The sequence below is a fragment of the Aulonocara sp. 'chitande type north' Nkhata Bay genome, linkage group LG6 (assembly GCF_057382095.1).
Source record: "Aulonocara sp. 'chitande type north' Nkhata Bay isolate Kocher_YH1m ecotype deep benthic linkage group LG6, A_spYH_male_GT1.1, whole genome shotgun sequence".
NCBI lineage: Eukaryota > Metazoa > Chordata > Actinopteri > Cichliformes > Cichlidae > Aulonocara > Aulonocara sp. 'chitande type north' Nkhata Bay.
The window spans coordinates 39,511,574-39,530,985 of NC_141349.1; the positions used below are offsets into that span (position 1 = coordinate 39,511,574).

At 39.5% G+C, this 19,412-nt stretch overlaps 3 protein-coding genes across 5 annotated transcripts in view; 1 reads left to right on the forward strand and 2 right to left on the reverse strand.

Annotated features, from left to right (window-relative positions):
- LOC147328485 (testis-expressed protein 2-like) overlaps positions 1-392 on the reverse strand; it is a 33,942-nt gene extending 33,550 nt beyond the window's left edge. The window contains exon 1 of one of the 2 annotated variants that reach the window (XM_086296886.1): positions 202-392. The gene's annotated coding sequence lies outside the window, so the exon portion shown is untranslated. The remainder of the gene's footprint in view (positions 1-201) is intronic. The other variant, XM_086296884.1, reaches the window with a different exon arrangement.
- Positions 238-16,873, forward strand: LOC147328486 (perforin-1-like). Of its 2 annotated transcripts, none has more exons than XM_086296888.1 (3): positions 238-531; positions 13,873-14,408; positions 15,489-16,873. In XM_086296888.1, exons 1-3 carry the CDS (start codon positions 523-525, stop codon positions 16,654-16,656), a joined length of 1,713 nt encoding a protein of 570 aa, XP_086153014.1. In that variant the 5' UTR covers positions 238-522; the 3' UTR covers positions 16,657-16,873. The 2 variants fall into 2 exon arrangements, with proteins under 2 accessions (XP_086153014.1, XP_086153013.1); XM_086296887.1 differs by lacking the exon at positions 238-531 and adding an exon at positions 13,114-13,207.
- Positions 769-2,364, reverse strand: LOC147328487 (myeloid-associated differentiation marker-like). Its single transcript, XM_086297700.1, has one exon. The coding sequence runs from the start codon at positions 2,090-2,092 to the stop codon at positions 1,217-1,219; it is 876 nt and encodes a 291-aa protein (XP_086153826.1). The 5' UTR covers positions 2,093-2,364; the 3' UTR covers positions 769-1,216.
- Positions 16,874-19,412: the final 2,539 nt, after the last annotated feature.

Here is a 19,412-nt window from a genome sequence, read left to right on the forward strand (position 1 = left end):
GTGAAACACGACAGCATTAACTTACACTTATTTTCACTGCCATTAGCCCAAACATGACTTAATATCAAACCATAAACAATGAGTGGACGGAAAAGAATAGTTTTCCTGTTTAAAACTGAATCCCGAATTTGTTCCCAAGTCTGTTTTTAGACGAGCTTATTTCACCAAACTGGAAAAATGTGTTTCGTAATGATAGCTTACCGTTTGTGGGAGTCTCCATGTTCGCCTGGACACACACGAAAAAAGCAAAACTTCCAAACGGGCTCCAAAGATTCACGCACAGTAATGTGTGTGTATTCAGTTCCACGTACCAACTTATTTCGACCCGTCTTCTACCTCACCCTGTTGACAACGACTAAACTGCACTTAGTTCCTTAAAGAAGAATGGGAAAAAAACGCTGGAGTCACGGGAGGCCAGAGTAATCGAAACCGAGCAGACGGATAACTCCATTGCAATGCGGTTTGGGATAGCCAATCGATGTTTTGACAGAGCTGCTTTGCAGGCCTGAGCTGGTGAGGCAGATGTGTAAGGTAAACAGTGTAAAATGTAAATAAGTCGGGAACACTAGTGTACAGTTTTTTTTCTGGCTTATCTTGGGGACACAAAATTTACTAAATTAAAATAAACTCCTTTTGTAGATTATCATAAAAGAAAAAGAAAGCAAATCCATCTTTTATTTTGCTTGTGTGCAGGCTAATCAGTTAAAAAGTGTGTGAATAACAGTCACATCTAATTAGTATTTAAGAGCTAAATGCATTAAAGAAGGATGTTATTTACAGCAGTTTTTATCTTCACAAAAAGGCGCAGCTGACACCTGCTGAAAATAAACATTGAGTGTAATGTACAGTTAAAAGTTCCCTCCTGTGATTTAAATAGTGGTACTGCTAATGTCGTGTTGCCATCTAGTGTTAGCAACTGGCAACTGGCCCCATTAAACTGATGGTACTGCAGGTTGTGTTAAGGTATGTAATAAAAAGAAAATAATTAGTCTTTCATGTATCAGTTACATTGGAAACAATTTTATTATTAGTCTGAATGCCTTTGGGTTAATTTTCTTTTTTAGACTCTTTATTCTGAATAACTAATTTACAGTTTGATTTGTTAAGCATCATGAGTAACTGTTTAGGAAGTTAATTATAGTTATCATACATTCAACATGTTATTTTCCCCATATTACACCCTTCAGAACACTTTTCACACAATATATGAGGACCTTCACATACGACCCCTGTCACACAACAGTTTGATGGAGAAAGCGAGATCCACTGTGTAAGCTAATAGTGTAATACTGGATATAACGGTTTCCATAATAACCAGCTGTTGTGTTATGGCTTTTTTGTTTTCATTCAGCTGCAGTATCTTGGTAAAACAAATCACTGTGGCCAACATGTAGAGCAGTACTCCAATTAGGGAGAAGCCAGCCAAAAATCTGTCAAAAGGCAGAAGACATCGCCCAGCAAAGTCACCTACTATAACCACCAGTGTAATTAGAGACATGAGGATGCAGACACCATATGACACACCAGAGACCGATAGCTGCCATGCTACTCCATTAAGGAGTTCATGGACCATCTCCACAACCAGAGGTATGATCATACAGCCCCCCCATAGCTGGATGATCTTGAGGAGACCCGGCATGGTGCTCATGTAGCCTCTTTGCTCGTGCGCTTGGGTGCGGAGCACAATTGACTCTGAGGTGTAGGCCAGGAAGGTGAGACCTGAGGCCACTGCAGCCGCCACAGGACGTGGTAGTTCCCCCTTATGATCCATCACCATCCAAGGGAAAATCACAGATGTACTGAAAGTCATCAGTGCCCCCAACACTGCCACCGTCATAGTTAGGTTCTTCCAGGATACTCGGATAAGACTGTGAAACTGGATGATGCTCAGGATGTGGATGAGCAGGGTAATGGTGAAGAAGAAGCACCAGATGAACATACAGAAGATCCTAAAGGTTCTGTTCCAAGTTGTGTTACTATGTTCCACAGAGGCCACAAGACTGAATGCTGTGCAGGTTGTTAGGACTTCCAATGTGCGCACCAGGAAAAGGGGACTGGTGAAGTCTCTGGCCTCTAGTACAATCACAGGCATTGTCACACCGTGCACTCTGAGTGATCTAGCATCCAGCAGTATATTTAGGCGTCTTGAACAATACCTCAGTCTCAGTTCCTCAAGGTTTATTTTTTTTATATCTTGTAGTTCAAAAGTTCAGCCAGCTTGTATAAATCCACAAATATCCGTTTAATCAGGGTTTTGGAGAATAGTCCAGTAGTGTCCATGGAAGCAGTTAACTCAACAAGATCATAATAATACAAAAAAACCTAATAAATCTTGAAATTATTTCACTGTCTTCCTTCCATTCTCCAGCACCTAAATATGTGTAAAATGAAACTTCAAAACAGCACCTCTTGGAATATATTTCGAAGCACGGTTGGTGTCAAAATAGACCTCGCCTACTTCCTTTTTGAGGTTGCAGCCGTGCACTTTCAGTCTCAGTGGAGGTAGGTGCAAATGGCCACAATAAAAAGCAAATGCAAACAGAGCAATCTTCCTCCTACCTTCAGTTCTCATGAAGCGTTGTTCCTTTTTTTTCTTCTGAAGTAGCAGTAATAAGATAGAGCGGGGTTTTTTTTTATTGTTTGAAGATGTATGTCGTGCATTTGTTTTAGGACAATATTCACTGATCTGCGGAGTGCTGTAGATCATTTAGAGTTGCTTGGTGGATCTGTTTGTGGGTGTGCCCTGCTGTACTCTCAGGGGAGAATAGGCTGATATTGTAAAGAGCACCTGTTACCCCCCTGCCACTACCACCCCCACCCCTCACTTTTTTGTAACATTTGGAAATAAGTTGTGTTGAGAGCTAGAAGAAAGCTGTAAACATTTTACTGCTTGATTGCATCCATGGGTGTGACTTTGTCTAGCATACACTGTAAATAGATTTACGATGTAGAATCACTGTGTGCGTGCATAATTATCTGCATGCATGTTTTCACAGGGAAGATATAAAAGTGTTCCCGTGTGTACATGTATTTATACAAGCACAAGATAATCTCTGTGGAAATAACCAATCTCTTTGCCTCTGTGTTTTGCCACGTCCTGTTTGTGTTATATATAGATGCTGTATACACCATTTCCCCAGTTACCGCAGTCTCAAGGCAAAAACTTTGACAGAAAGCTAAAGACACATCTGATAAGCAGCTGAGGTAATGGCTGTGATGCGTGTATCAGGGTTTTGAACACATCTGTATATAGCTTAACAAGAACCCAGATCTAAGACCAAGGCTTGTCTCAGTTTCAAAGATAAGTTTCAGAAGTTCCTTTTTTAAAAATCTCTTTTTACAAGATGTTACTGTAAAAACCCACATGATGAATGGCTTACATTTCTGATTCCTTATAGTTCCCTCATGTGGTAACAAAATGAAATGCAACTTTTTAAACTTACCACAGAATTTCAGTAATGATGGAAGGCTGTCTGTAGTTATGGATAAGCAGCAGCAGAGGGTGAACTTGTTTATAATATGAACAAAGAAAATCCACCTTAAAATTCTGAGTAATTGCACATATACACTAGTTTATACCCTAGTAGTTTTCCATTCAATTACAAGAATCTAATAGATGGTTTTAAGACAGGGAAAATTAAAAACAGTTCAAGTTCTTACAATTTACTTGGGAAATGTGGCAGGTTTTCATCTGAAACCCTTTCGTCATGTCATCTTTTATATACTGAATTCCCCTTTCTGTAAACTCCTGGTCATTGTGCTATCCTCAATGATGCTTGATTCATAGTGTAAGATCATTTATTAATATTAATATGTGAATGAAAACTTACAAAGAAGACTGGAAACATTAAGCTTGCTTGTTTTAAAAATGGCTGAGCCATATGAGTCTAGTGTGAAAAGTGTGACATTTTGGTTCATGTGTTGCAGCAGCTTTGCTGTTACAAAGTAGGTATATGGCAACAAAGAGAAGAACTGTGCTGTTTTTATTCTGCTTAAATATGTCAGCTGATGCATTTATTTGTTGCATTAACTGACTTATAAACTTTGCAAAGCAGAATATATGTATACCAGTCTTTATATGCTGTTATACTGTTTTAGGGATGCATCTGCAAGCCTGCAGCATTGACAGTGCACGGTTCCACCACATCACAGGAAGTGATGTCTTTCTTGCGATGACTGTGAGAGTCATTTTTACTCTGAATGTTATTAGCACGATTCTCTGAAATGCCTTCACATGCCATGTAGCCTACTGAGTTTAAATAAAACCTTTACCCTCCGATCGACATTGTGATGATAACCTGAAAATTACAAATAGTACGACAATAAAAAAAGGCTTAACGTACATTTCACTTCATATGTTTTTACCACGTACTTAGTACAGTATTGAGTAGTCAATCGCTAATGGCTTGTACCATTTCCTGGTGATTTTTTTTCCTCAAATTTTGATGCCTTTTGTTTTTATGATTTCATGGTTGCGTTCAGTTTTGAGCCTTGAAAGCTGTAAGTGGTTGTACAGCTAATTATTTTATTACTGAGAGGTTCTTTGATGCTTGATGAATCATGAGAGATATTCTAGCAGCCTGAGTCCATGGTAGCATAACTCAGCGGCAGTTTAAGCTCCAACTTTAGCAAAAAGGAAATTTTAAACTCTGACAAGTAGAGCTTTTTCTGACAACCAAACTGCTTCCATTCTACTTGTAAAAACTCTGGGAGACACAAGTAATCAGTTATGGAAAAAGTAGATTCTGTAGGTCTCAAACTAAGTGCATCTTCCCTGTATGTGTTCAGACGTATTGGGCATTTGGCTAACAATTCACTGCAAAGCAAACTAATAAGATGCAGTGTTGTGACCTTTGAGTGCCTTTCTTTTTTACAATAAATAGTATTGTGTGCTTTTATTCCGTTGAAATCCTGAAAGTAAGTCGACATTAACATACTAAAAACTTTTACATATTGTGAACTTTGCAGTATGTTTGATCATGTGTCAGATCAGTCTTTATATTTCTTTTAATAAACTGTACTGTACTGTTTAGTCAGAAAAGTTGCAGCAACAACAAAGCACAGTTCACACTGTTAACACTGTGTAATTTTAACACTGACTGCCTAATAATTCTGTGAAATGTTTTCCAACACCATGTACTGACAGTGTAAACACCCCCACCTACCCACCCCACAGACACGCACATGCTCACTCTAACCCTCAATCATAGTTTAGACAATTTGAACTTCATCATACTATTAAACCAATAATAGACATGAACTTTTTTTCATGATACCCTTTATTAAAATCTAGTCTGATGGATGTAGGTGGTAGTGTGTAACAAACAGCGTTCAAACGAAAAACACGAAACAAACCATAAAAGCAGACTTCATATGCACTTTTATTGTTAACTGGATGGAAATTTTCGGTACAATTCATGGCAAAAATATACACATACTGCAGTGTGCCAAGAAATCAATAAACTCACAAGGACAATGATAATATCTCTTGATTGAATTCCTCTTCTCAATGACAAGATTATTAAAGAGCACGAGCTTTCTTTTTTGCTAAAGGGTGGATTTAACTCTGAATAAGCTTTAAGCTGGAATTGTGTTAATGTTTACTGACTTCTTACCAGGAACTGCATTAGAAATGTCAAGTTGGCTTCAGTGGTTTTACTGCAGAAGAACTTAATCTTGAATTCTTAATGTGCAATAAAAAACAGTTATAACTAAAATGGTGGTTATTGATGAGACACATATGTGATGAGACACATAAGACAAATATGTGCTATAATTGATATAAATCTAATGCAAGCTTAATAAGGTTTCCCTATTCAGCTAAATTAGTCAGATTACATCAGACCACAAAGTATTGAAAACAAGATAAGCTAAAAAATAAACTAAAGAAAGATAAGCTGCATTTGAATAAAGGAAAATGGTGTAAGTACTTGGTTTATGTGGTATGAGAATAACACAGTCTGTGTTGGTTGAATACTACGGGTTGGTTGTGTATTGTTTAAGACCCTGAAATGTGTGTTACTGTTAGGGCATCTTATATATTCTAACTCAAATCGTGATGTTCTCTGTAGTCTAATCAAATAGTTTTTGAGCCTAATTCTAACCAGGCAGTGATTAAAAATGAAACTAAACAGTGGGTGAAACAGAAAACAAACTGCGGTCTCCAGCTTCACACTTTGGCCACTGTAACTGGTCACCTATGGGTATTTTAGGCCTTTGTTGGGTACTTGGTGGCTCCGGGGTGTCTGACTGAGTGTTTAGGTGTGATTGGTGAGCTGTTTCCTTGGGGGATGTGGCCAGGGGTGGCTTGGGCCTCTTTGTCGTGTGGTGGGGGCTCTGCTAGGTGTTGGGTGGTACTCGGGGTCTGGGACCCCATCCTCAGCTCGTGCTGAGGTGGCCGTTCTCTGGCGGGGGTTGGCTGGGATGGACACACGGTTGTCATCGGGAAGTGTGGCCTCAGATCTTCAGCTCTCTTGACTGTCCTCGGTCTCCTCTCTTTGTTTCGGCCTTTAGGTGCTGCGTATCGTTTGAGTGTGCTTTGTTACCGATGCAGCAGTTGGAGTCCTAGCATATCTGTTTGCTTCATCCTTGACCCCCCCCCCCCCACACACACACACACACACATACTGTTTTCTCTCTTTTTTCCTGGTCCTTTTCTTCGTCCATTCCTCCACTCCAGCAATATTATGAATTACAGTGGGGCAAAAAAGTATTTAGTCAGCCACCGATTGTGCAAGTTCCCCCACTTAAAATGATGACAGAGGTCAGTAATTTGCACCAGAGGTACACTTCAACTGTGAGAGACAGAATGTGAAAAAAAAATCCATGAATTCACATGGTAGGATTTGTAAAGAATTTATTCGTAAATTAGGGTGGAAAATAAGTATTTGGTCACCTCAAACAAGGAAAATCTCTGGCTCTCACAGACCTGTAACGTCTTCTGTAAGGAGCTTTTCTGTCCCCCACTCGTTACCTGTATGAATGGCACCTGTTTGAATCCATCATCTGTATAAAAGACACCTGTCCACAGCCTCAAACAGTCAGACTCCAAACTCCGCCATGGCCAAGACCAAAGAGCTTTCGAAGGACACCAGGAAAAGTATTGTAGACCTGCACCAGACTGGGAAGAGTGAATCTACAATAGGCAAGCAGCTTGGTGTGAAAAAATCAACTGTGGGAGCAATCATCAGAAAATGGAAGACATACAAGACCACTGATAATCTCCCTCGATCTGGGGCTCCACGCAAGATCTCATCCCGTGGGGTAAAAATGATCATGAGAACGGTGAGCAAAGATCCCAGAACCACACGGGGGGACCTGGTGAATGACCTGCAGAGAGCTGGGACCAAAGTAACAAAGGTCACCATCAGTAACACACTACAACGGCAGGGAATCAAATCCCGCAGTGCCAGACGTGTTCCGCTGCTGAAGCCAGTGCATGTCCAGGCCCGTCTGAAGTTTGCCAGAGAGCACATGGATGATACAGCAGAGGATTGGGAGAATGTCATGTGGTCAGATGAAACCAAAGTAGAACTTTTTGGTATAAACTCAACTCGTCGTGTTTGGAGGAAGAAGAATACTGAGTTGCATCCCAAGAACACCATACCTACTGTGAAGCATGGGGGTGGAAACATCATGCTATGGGGCTGTTTTTCTGCCAAGGGGACAGGACGACTGATCCGTGTTAAGGACAGAATGAATGGGGCCATGTATCGTGAGATTTTGAGCCAAAACCTCCTTCCATCAGTGAGAACTTTGAAGATGAAACGAGGCTGGGTCTTCCAACATGACAATGATCCAAAACACACCGCCCGGGCAACAAAGGAGTGGCTCCGTAAAAAGCATTTGAAAGTCCTGGAGTGGCCTAGCCAGTCTCCAGACCTCAACCCCATAGAAAATCTGTGGCGGGAGTTGAAAGTCCGTGTTGCTCGGCGACAGCCCCAAAACATCACTGCTCTCGAGAAGATCTGCATGGAGGAATGGGCCAAAATACCAGCTACTGTGTGTGCAAACCTGGTAAAGACCTATAGTAAACGTTTGACCTCTGTTATTGCCAACAAAGGTTATGTTACAAAGTATTGAGTTGTATTTTTGTTATTGACCAAATACTTATTTTCCACCCTGATTTACGAATAAATTCTTTACAAATCCTACCATGTGGATTCATGGATTTTTTTTTTTCACATTCTGTCTCTCACAGTTGAAGTGTACCTCTGGTGCAAATTACTGACCTCTGTCATCATTTTAAGTGGGGGAACTTGCACAATTGGTGGCTGACTAAATACTTTTTTGCCCCACTGTATAAAATGAAATAAATGAATGAAGCAAAAACATCAACAAGAAGAGTCTACTGTGCTCCTCTTGGGAAAGCAAACATGTTTGGCACAACAAAGCATTCGGACCATTATTCTGCTTGCTTCTGAGCAAGACAGGTTTAAAAAAAGAAAAAAAAACAAGGGTAGCTAGGAATAATAAAATAATAAATGGGCAACCTGGGCGAGATGAAGACAAACGTTTAGAGATGCTGACAAGAACACAGGCTCCTGGTTTGATGCTAGCATCTCTCAGATGACTCTTGGATCACTGACAAAAATAAGCATGAATAAACTCATATTTAAAAAAACAAGTTGTTCCTGTATTATGGTTTCTACGGAAACTGCGAAAAACAACATCTACAACAGGAATCAAAAATTGCACATTTATTTAGTACAGCAGCATGCATAAGACTCTCTAGTCCAATCATCATATAAATCTCTGGGAGTAACAATCAAGGCAACCTCACTAATCAAGGTGTGATGTGGCTGACTGGCACACACAAGGTCACACACACAACAAAAAAAACCCCAAAACTTTTTTTAAAAAGTGAGAGGCAAGTTGGCGCAATAGTCCAGCTGACTACCTTCACTTTCTGCTGTCATGCAAAAGCGCTACTGGCTGAAACTGAACACGGGTTACCTCATGTAAAGAGGCTACATTTGTGTGTATAGTCGTTTCGCCTGATCTAGAATTAAGCTGCATATCTGAGCCCAAGTCTTTTAAATGTCCCAATTCCTAATTAATGTAGCAGAGAAGTAGGTAGACGTTTCACAGCTTGCCGAGAGAGGGTGCATGCGCAGACGTTTTATGTTGGAGACTCGGAGAGGTCCGTCAGTAACTTGATTCCCGGAACGGTGCTCCTCACGGACAGTCAGTTTACTTTACTGTTTAGACCTTACCGGTGTAAAGTATTTACTAAAACGCGCACGAAAGAGTTTACGTGTAAATACGCGCGTCACTTCAGTCGTTAGATAATCAGTCCATTTTAATGCTGTTAGGTTGCTCATTTAGTGGAGTCCTACGGTAAAATACATTAAAACAGCAGAATATTTTACATTACAGTTTAAAAACCCTACGCAGATCTAATTAAAAAGTTAATCCACGCACACACAGGCGGGCTCTCGATCAGCGCCCTCACCCTGCAGCCAGTCAGAAATAAGGTAAACGAAAACAAATGCAGCGAAAAATTCAAATCGCAAAAATTGTTACAAGCGTGATACCGGAATTACAGATATTTTTAAGAACACGTGAGTGTTGGTTTTTATGAGCAGCGACTTTATGAGCAGTTACTTGCTCTTCCCAGCTGAAAATTCCTGCGCGCTCCCAGAGACACCGCCGTATGCTCATTTGGAATTAATCAAAGGGATGTGCTTCTTTATGCCACTAGCAAATGTGGGGCGATCGTGGCTCAAGAGTTGGGAGTTCGCCTTGTAATCGGAAGGTTGCCGGTGTTGTGCCAAAAAGTGATTGTCTGCCAAAAACTGATTTCCGGTATTTGCCAAAAAGCGATTGCTCATATTTAAAGTGCTATAAGTAACTTGTTGGGCTATAATATGTTAAACATATGTCAAATGCATCCCTTATGGATGACATAAAGTCATCTTGAGCCACAAACAACATTCGTGTAGCAAGATACAAGCCGCAATCAGTTTTTGGCAGCGACTTTTATATAACCTTTATTTATGCAGTAAAAAAAATCTCATTAACATTAAAAATGTATTTTGTAAGAGTAAGTTGCCCAACAGGACAGCAGAAATGGCAGCAAATATTACAATAGTTCTGTAAAAATATTTTAAGTGGGGATAAAGGACCGGATTGGTTATAATGTAAGTACAAGTTGTAAAGATACTTAAAAAACAGATAATGTTTTAATTCTTTATGTAACCCCTTTGTATCCCCTGTTCACCGAAGTCTATTTACGAACATACGTAAAGATATTACACATAAAAAATACACAGAAACACTGGAAATCAGTTTTTGGCAGACAATCACTTTTTGGCACAACACCGGTTCGAGCCCCGGCTCGGACAGTCTCGGTCGTTGTGTCCTTGGGCAAGACACTTCACCCGTTGCCTACTGGTGGTGGTCAGAGGGCCCGGTGGCGCCAGTGTCCGGCAGCCTCGCCTCTGTCAGTGCGCCCCAGGGTGGCTGTGGCTACAATGTAGCTGCCATCACCAGTGTGTGAATGTGTGGATGACAGGTTGTGTAAAGCGCTTTGGGGTCCTTAGGGACTAGAAAAGCGCTATACAAATACAGGCCATTTACCATTTAGTAAAAAGACAGCATAAGCAGTGTACTGTCAGTGTGGAGGATGGAAATTAGCTGGGACAATTCATGAAACGTGCTGACATCTGGTTATATTCAGGAGTGTGGTTCTTAACACAACCTGTCGACAAAACAATGTCAAATAACACAGACTTATGATCTGAAAACACTGCATCTAAAATCATCAAGTTTAAAACAAGCAGGCTATAGGATGAGACAAGGTTCACTGTATGCCCACATGTATGCCCACATGCAGCCACCCACTGTGTGAGATTAAGCTAAGGCTTTTTAAAAAGTCATATAAGAAGTCCTTATTGTATTTAGGTGGACAGTAAATCACAACACATAACACTGGGTTAGAGCAGTCCTGCTCAAATAAGGTCAATTAAACACTGGAGGAAAATGAGGGAGAAAGCTGCTTACAGTCGTATATACTCCAAAAAACAATTTCTATTCCCCCACCTTGGCCTGAAGTCTGGGGAGAATTAAATTAAGCACAGTTAGGCAGTGCCCAGTAGTATTCACTTGTCTGTAGTCATACACAAATAACCTTAAGTAACATTCCAATCTTAATCCATAGGGTTTAATATGGTGTTGACCCACACTTTGCTAATATAACAGCATCAGCTCTTATATTCAGGCAAGAAGACCTGGCTTACTCTATTTCATCCCAAAGGTGTCCTATGAGATTGAGGTCAGGATTCTGCGTAGGCCCGTCAAGTTCTTCCACACCAAACATGCTCATCCATGTTTTTATGGAACTTGCTTTGTGCAGTGGGGTGGAGTTACGTTGGAATAGGTGTGAATAGACTGCACAATAGACTGGAGGGTGTTCGCTCTGTGTTGTAGCGTCCTGATGACACCCAGTTTGTGCTCCAGTGGATGATGAGAGTCAAACCTTAAATACTGTTCTGAATATGTTGGTTTACGGTACACATAAACTCTTACATGTCCCCCGTTACTGATAGAAATCTCAGAGTCTAAGAAGGCTAACATGTCATTTTTCATATCCTTCCTAGTGAAGTTGATGTGTTGGTCCACCGAATTAATGTTATCTGTGAATTTTTACCCAGGTGTCATCCACATACCTGAACCAATGACTTGATGGTGTTCCAGGGTAGGATAACAAAGCCCTCTTTTCCACTTCTTCCATGTACAAGTTGGCCACAATAGGTGAAACCGAGGAACCCATGGCACACCCATGTTTCTGCCTGTAGTACTGACCCTTGTATGTGACATTGGAGGGATTCGGACACAGTTCCAAGAGCAAACACACTTGGTTGGTGCTGAAGGTGGTCGTGTTTCTGTAATCTCTTACAAACTACCTCCACTGCTTCAGTGACTGGAACACAAGTGAACAGACATGTAACATCATACAAGACCAATATTTCATCTGCCTCCATAATGATTTCACTTCCCTTCTCAACAAAATCCAAGGCGTTCTGGTTGTGGTGTTTAGAGCTGCCTGCCAGCAGGTTGAAGATCCAAGACAGAAACTTGGGTGACCAAGTTGATCACGAAGACAATTTGTCTTAAAGGTACACCCTGTTTATGTATCTTCGGTAAACCATATAGACTTGGTGTAGCTTCCCCTGGGTATAGCCTGTGGTATGAGGTCTGGTCCATAGTATTGTCTTCGTCTAACTGCTATCACCTTCTTCAAGTTCTCATATTTTGGCTAAAAATTTTTCTGCTAATTATTGTTGCCCCATAACTGACTAGACCTAGATTCTAGTACAGATGAAGAAGTGGCGTTTTGATTGTGCCTTGTTATTGTTGCACATTTAATAAATAAATGTTTCTTCTTAGTAAGATTTTATTATCTAAAATTTGTAATTCTATATAATAAATTTTATATAATATATTCTTAAAATAGTTTGTAAGAAGTTATTATATAATTTTGCTGACAAAAGCAAAGCTGTCATGGGACTCTGCAGGCCGGTCAAAAACGACACCCTTACTACTTCCATAGGAATGCAAGGTAAGTAACGGCCAGGTGCTGATAATCCAGTGCACTTGATTAACTGATTATCAGCATGTCTGGCCACGTGTATAGAAGCAGAGGATTTGGCAGTTTGGGCTGGTCTGCAGTATTAACACAATGTCGCAATCTTCCTAGGAGTGGATGTTCTAGCAAATTTGTTTGGGTGTTGTTTTGTGCTTGTTTTGCATCCACAGCATTCAGCATTCATTCTTGCAATCACTGAATCGACCATGAACTTTTTTGTATACCAAAGTTAGTCTGACACCTAAATCCACCGAAACTTGGTCTTGCAGCAGGACAATAATCCAAAGCACAGTTTGGCTGGAAAAAAAAAGAATCAAGGCCCAGTTCAGAACTCAGGGGACTGAAATGCTGTTGAGTGCTGCAATATCTGCATAACTGCAAGATATTGCTGGTAAGGAGGATTTCACAATGGGTGTACTTAACCTTTGTTCTATTTCAATAATGTGTAAAGAGCAATAGTTTCCACACACATTAAATATGTGTGAAGGAAGTAAAACTGGTGCGCATATGACATTGACTTTTTATATGTTCAGTATAAAAACTCAACGTCTTCATCTGTACAACAGTCTAGATCAGATCATAGACTGTACTAACCAAAGCCTGCGGTCAACTGTCAAAGTAAGACCACCAAGTCCTTTGTTTCTTTAAGAATGATTACATGCAGGGTTAACAAGTTTAATAGCCTTTTATCTATAAATTGTTGTTTGCATGCCCACACTTTATGAACGTGGAGAAATTCGATTTTTTTTTTAAAGATATCTTAGCAGCATTTGTTTTCTGGAATTTTTTTAGGACAGTAAAGTCTGTCTAAATGTTTTCAAAGTGTACTCAACTTCTCACCAGATTAAGAAAAGCAAGCAATTTTTGTCTTTTTTTCCTTTTATATTACATTGTTTTGCAGTGGTCTACTTTAACATTTCTCTTCGTCTCTTTTTGTATCTTTACTGTGCTAAATAAGAACTGGTACTTCACTTTAGTATGCACAGGTACAATAGAAAATCACAGTAAACACAACTTTACCACTGTTTGGTTTAATTTAAAAAGCTGCCAGGGTAGAGTGAGGTAGGTACTGAGGCAGGATATAGGTTGACCACTCATACTCATACCACTACATAGACACAAAAGTTTAACTGTGTGATTTCTGGTTTCACATACATCTCCACTGAGAAATGACAAATTATTTGGGGGTGAAGTGAACATTTGAAAAATACTCTATTATATTGGTCATTTTTTTATATTTAAAGTTTAATCATCATTTAATCTCTTCTTATTGTTCCATTCAGATGGCAAAGCTGTGGCACGTCCTGCTCCTGTGTTGGGCATGGAGTCCCCTGTGCCTTCCTTCCAGTGTGAGCTTCATTGGTACACCACAGGAGTGTGAAAAGGCTCACTTTGTCCCTGGTTACAACTTGGGTGGTGAAGGCTTTGACATTGTGACGATGGAGAGAAAAGGTGCCTATGTGATTGACACTGAAACATGGAAGATTGGAAATGGTAACTGTAGGATGTACTGTAACCGTTACATGAATGGCGAGAAACAGAAGGTCCCTGTTGCTGTGGTGGACTGGAGAACCCTGCCCAAGTGCAGTTTGAAGGTCTCCAGTGTGGTCTATGATTCTGTTGAAACTCTTGTCAGTGACTCGACATCATCTGTATCCAACAACTGGACAATTGGCCTTGACGTCCCGGTAGATCCTTCAGCAAAGGTTGGGGTTGGCTTAGGAGGTTCTCACTCAAGAGATTCCACCTTTGCCATGAAAAAGTCAAAACAAGACCGCTACACCTTCTTACACCATTCGATCAACTGTAAATTCTATGGGTGAGTATGTCAGGGAATATTTATGGAAGCCCGTTTCCGAAACTCGAAATTTTGAGAAATGTAACTCGAAATTTCGAGTTAGCTCTGCCAATCAGTAATCTACGTGGAATGCGCACTCAAAACTGGATCGCAACAAATCGGCGCTTTCGAGAGTATGTTTGCTGATAGTAACACCATGTGATTCAGCTAATAACACAAGGATTTCATATTTTGTGAAGCCACACTGAAAATAATCAGCAATTTGTGCATTCAGGACTGACTGTAATAGTGGTAGCTTAGCTGTAGCATTTGTAGCTGAGGGCTTCAGCTTCTGGGTAACAAAGAAATGACATAATTCACATAGATTACTGATTGGCAGTGCTAGCTCAAAATTTGGAGTTAATAACTCCAAATTTTGAGAAAAGTAAGTCAAAATTTCGAGCTACTTTTATTCTAAATTTCGATAAAATAACTCTAAATTTTGTGTTATGGATACATTTTTTTAGTGACAGAAATGCACTTTTTTTTATAATAACAAATTTTATTTCATTTGAATTTATGTGACGTCAAACAGATTTTCAATTATGTGTCACATATAGCCTATTTTAATTTTAAGTATGTAAAACATTACAGAAAAAAACGTCAGTGTAAAAAAGCCCTATCATATATAGAAAATGTTCACAGTTATTGAAGCACATCGTTAAGTTTGAGTTTTCCTTGTTTCTGTGTTTGGATTAATTATTGTTCCTCAATATGGCTGGCAATGGTTAATGTATTTGGCAGATATAATGTAAAACGGATGACGAACATCTAGTTGACATGAACTCAATATGCAAACTTATTATAATGATTTTTAAGACAATGCTCCCTGGTGCAATATACTGTGAAAAGCTAAAAATGATGCCCTCCTGCTCCCAGTCTGTATACTTTGCTAAGCCATCCACTGGATCAGATTGGCCAGTGAGTCATATGTTTGACAACACTGTTTCTTAATAGTTTGCTGCCATTTCCTCTGCGATTAATAAAGTATTATGATTTGACTTAAAGGAAACAAAATCTAAGGTGATTCACTTTTCTGTGATATGCTTTTCTGTTCCACAGCTACAGACTGGCAACAAGTCCTCCTTTGAGTCAAGAATTTAAGTCGGCTTTGGATATTCCCCCTTATTCCTCTAAAACTGCGCCATTATATCACAATCTGATTGACACTTATGGAACACATTACATCACACAAGTGTCTCTTGGAGGTGAAATTAAAGCAACCACTGCTGTCAAGACCTGCATGGCTACAATGAATGGACTAACAGATACTGATGTTAGTGACTGTTTGTCAGTTGAAGCTTCAGCTACTTTTACAAATTCTGCCAGTATTAATGCCACAATTGACCACTGTCAGAGAAAGAAAAACAAGTTGGGGTCTAATCAAAGTTTCAGCAGTTCATTTAATGAGCGGCGCACAGAGGTCATTGGTGGAGATATTGATGGAGGTGATATCCTCTTTGTAGGTCAATCTGACCCCTCGGCCTATAAAAACTGGCTCATTTCTCTTAAAAGTATCCCTGATGTGGTCCAATACAACTTAAAACCCCTACACACCATACTGCCATTAAATCATCCTGCCAGGGCGGGACTGAAGCAACAAGTGGAGCAGTACATTAAGAAAAATGCAGTGCTGAAGAAATGTTCAGAAACCTGTAAGATTGGGCACCGATCAAACGCAAGAGATCCTTGTGCTTGTGTCTGCAACAGTAACCAGAACATCAAGTCAAACTGCTGTCCTGCTGGGAAAGGTCTGGCAACCTTAAAGGTGTTCAAACTTTATGCAAAGGGTCTGTATGGTGACAAGTGGACTCGGACAGATGGTTCAGTGGAGGTGACATATGGTGATCAGAAAAAGCGCACTGATATTATAAGTAATGATGACAACCCTAGATGGAGAGAAACATTTGAGTTTGGAACCATCACCATCAACATGAAAAACAAACTTAAATTTGCTGTGTATGATGAGGACACTTACTGGAACAGTGATCTGTTAGGCAAGTGTTCATTTGATCTGCGAGCAGGGAAGGTGAGCGACAGCTGCATGCTGAAGCATGGGACCTTCTTCTTTTCCTACATCGTAGAGTGTGCACCAAGTCTTAGTGGGAACCAGTGTCAGGAGTATATCCCCTCGGCCATGAGTCCGTCTTTGGCTGAGGTTTTCCACACCAGAAATGGGGTTCTTCTTGGAAAGATTGGGAATAAGTATGAGGAGTCAGTAAATGTGTGAGTTCAATGCTAAATGTCACTGATGAGAGATGAGTCAATAAGAGAATAAGGATTTGACCATCTGCTGAATATCTATGTGCTTGTACTTCATGGCATTCTGTCTTTGACTTTTATATGCAAAAATATTTCAGCCATGCTTGTGGGCAATGTAAGCCACTCTCTATGCTTCTTTTCCATAGTCGTTCAAAAATCTAGCAATAAAGCATCAGCAAAGACAATGCGTGTGTTTCATTTGAGTAATTAAAAAAATTGCCATGGTCTAAGGTGTTTTTGGCTGCCTGTTTTTGTGTTTTTGGACTTTTGGACCGTCATTTTTTGTTATTGTGTAGTTCCTGGTTTCTTTGTCTTGAGCTTTGCTTCCTAATTTAATCTTTTATATTTCTAGTTCCTAATTAGTTGTTCATTTAGTCTTTTACCTTTTGTGCTCTGTCTTCGTCACTGGCCTCCTGGTTGCCTTCCAGATCCCCATTGCCTGCACCGCCAGCATGAGGTCGTCCTGCAGAGCTCCTTCGTCTGCATGGCTGTCCACACTGTTGGCTCCGTCTCCTTTGGCCACTAATAAAGGAACTAATAAAGGTTAATAAGAGAGGACTATAAACTACTGGCATACATGAAACAACTATCTGAAGTAATCATTTATTAAAAATGTACAAAATTTCATAGTAATATTTAAATTAAATTTACATTATAAGAATTATGTGTTGAGGAGTAAGGGAATTCCAATATACATGGACTGGTTCTTATATAGTGCTTTACTACTCTTCTGAGCACTCAAAGTGCTTCACACAACTTGTGCATTCACCCATTTGCACAATTTTCTTAGTGCTTTCTAACTAACATTCACACTCCAGATGGATGCATCAGAGAGCAATTTGGGGTTAGTATCTTAACCAAGACTAGGGGAAGCCAGGAATTGAACCACCAACCTTCTGATCAGTAGATGACCTGCTCTATTGCCCGAGCTACACCGTATATAACAAAGACATCCAAACAACCTCCCTGAGCGAGATCGTTTTCACATAAAAATAAAACTAATGGACTTACATACTTTTTATTGCAAGTTTATATTGGTAACTGTTTATTCAGTTTCTGTAATGCATCAACAGGTTATCACAAATTACAGTGGCTCTATGTGTTTTATGTGTGAGGGGAAATTAACTAGTGCACATTGTTTCTGTGGGTGTTAGAGCAGTTAAAAATACAATCTGTGAAAAGAGCCCAAGGAAGTCTCCACTTCTACATCAGTACTAGAGCATACTTCAGACGATGGCAGGTACTGATCTGAGCTGGCTGTCAGGGTAAGACGACAGAGTTATTTCTTGTTTAAAGACATTCCTTGACTTGAGCATTTTTTGTATATTAATAGTCTCACATGTATTTTCAGTAAGTAATGCCTGAAAAGGTTTAGGGCTGCAGTGTGAGATGTGTAAGAATGTTTAACTTTCGTTTTTTTTATCCATGTCATTTCATATCTTCTCATTGCCATACAGATGGCAAAGCTGTGGCAGCTCCTGCTTCTGTGCAGGGCTGTCTGGTTAGAATGTAAACTGCATCTGTAATGTTCATATCATTTCATATCTATTCAAGTTTCAGACATTGTATTTTATATCCAGACTATGACTTTCACGTACTGCAAATTTGTAACTGTGTAGCTCATATAAGTTACAACTGTCCACTTCATTTGTGTCTTGCAGAGTACGGTATATAAACTCAGGACATGGCTGATCAATACAAGCATCATTCCATACTTTCTGTGTTGGAGTTTACTGCAGACTAACCATACAGTTTAAGTTTGTATTTAGAATTTGTATCTTTTTACTTATTCTCTATGTCAGAGTACAGTATCCTGCCATTTGCACTATGTGTAAACCTGGAGCTTTATAATTTGTCTCTTTGCATACATTTACATGGCTGAGATGACAATAAAGTTCACTTTGACTTTTACTTCATGGGTCACATACAACCCAGTGTGAATTTAAGTGGGATCAAACTGTTGAATTACAACAAAAAACTATTTTAATAAAAGTACTATTGCTGAAAACTTTGACTTTTAATAAATGATACTTTATAAAGAAAATTAATATATTTGAGTTCTTCCTGTTTCATTTTGGATAATGTGTTTGTCAGTAAGAAGGATGTAAAGCTGATGATGAGATTCACTCATGATGTGATCTTATGACTTGCAAGATCATTCTTCCTGGTTTCAAAACAATGAGAAGCAGAAATTGTTGCCCTCCTTCTCTGAAACTGTCCACTCTACAAAGCCAGCAGTTGGCCTGTGGGTCAAATGTTTGAAGCTTATTTTGGAAATATGAAGTAAATCCATACATATGTGAACTAGTTGTGTTTGTGAGGTTTTAATTAGCCTTTGTAAAGGGGCCAAACAATAATACAGAGTACAACAGCAGTCTGCATGGCTTTTTACAAAGATAAATAACAATCATAAAATCATTTAGAAACACAATTTATCTACATGGTCACAGAATACAGTCAGAACATTCAGTGCAAAATGTAACTTATACATTTAAGTATATTTTGTGTTAAAGGGCTTCTGTGGCCTTTGTTGCTCAGCTTTAACTATATGAGTCCTTCCCATCAACTCAGTTGCACCACACTGTTATCTGTGTAGGCTAAACCTATTTCATGCAGAGGGCCTCACAATATCCGATTTTCACTGCACATTAATTCATTTGTAGTTGAAAGGTGAACTTACTGTAACATCAACAGAAAAGTATAGTAAAGAAGTAATTTAAAAAT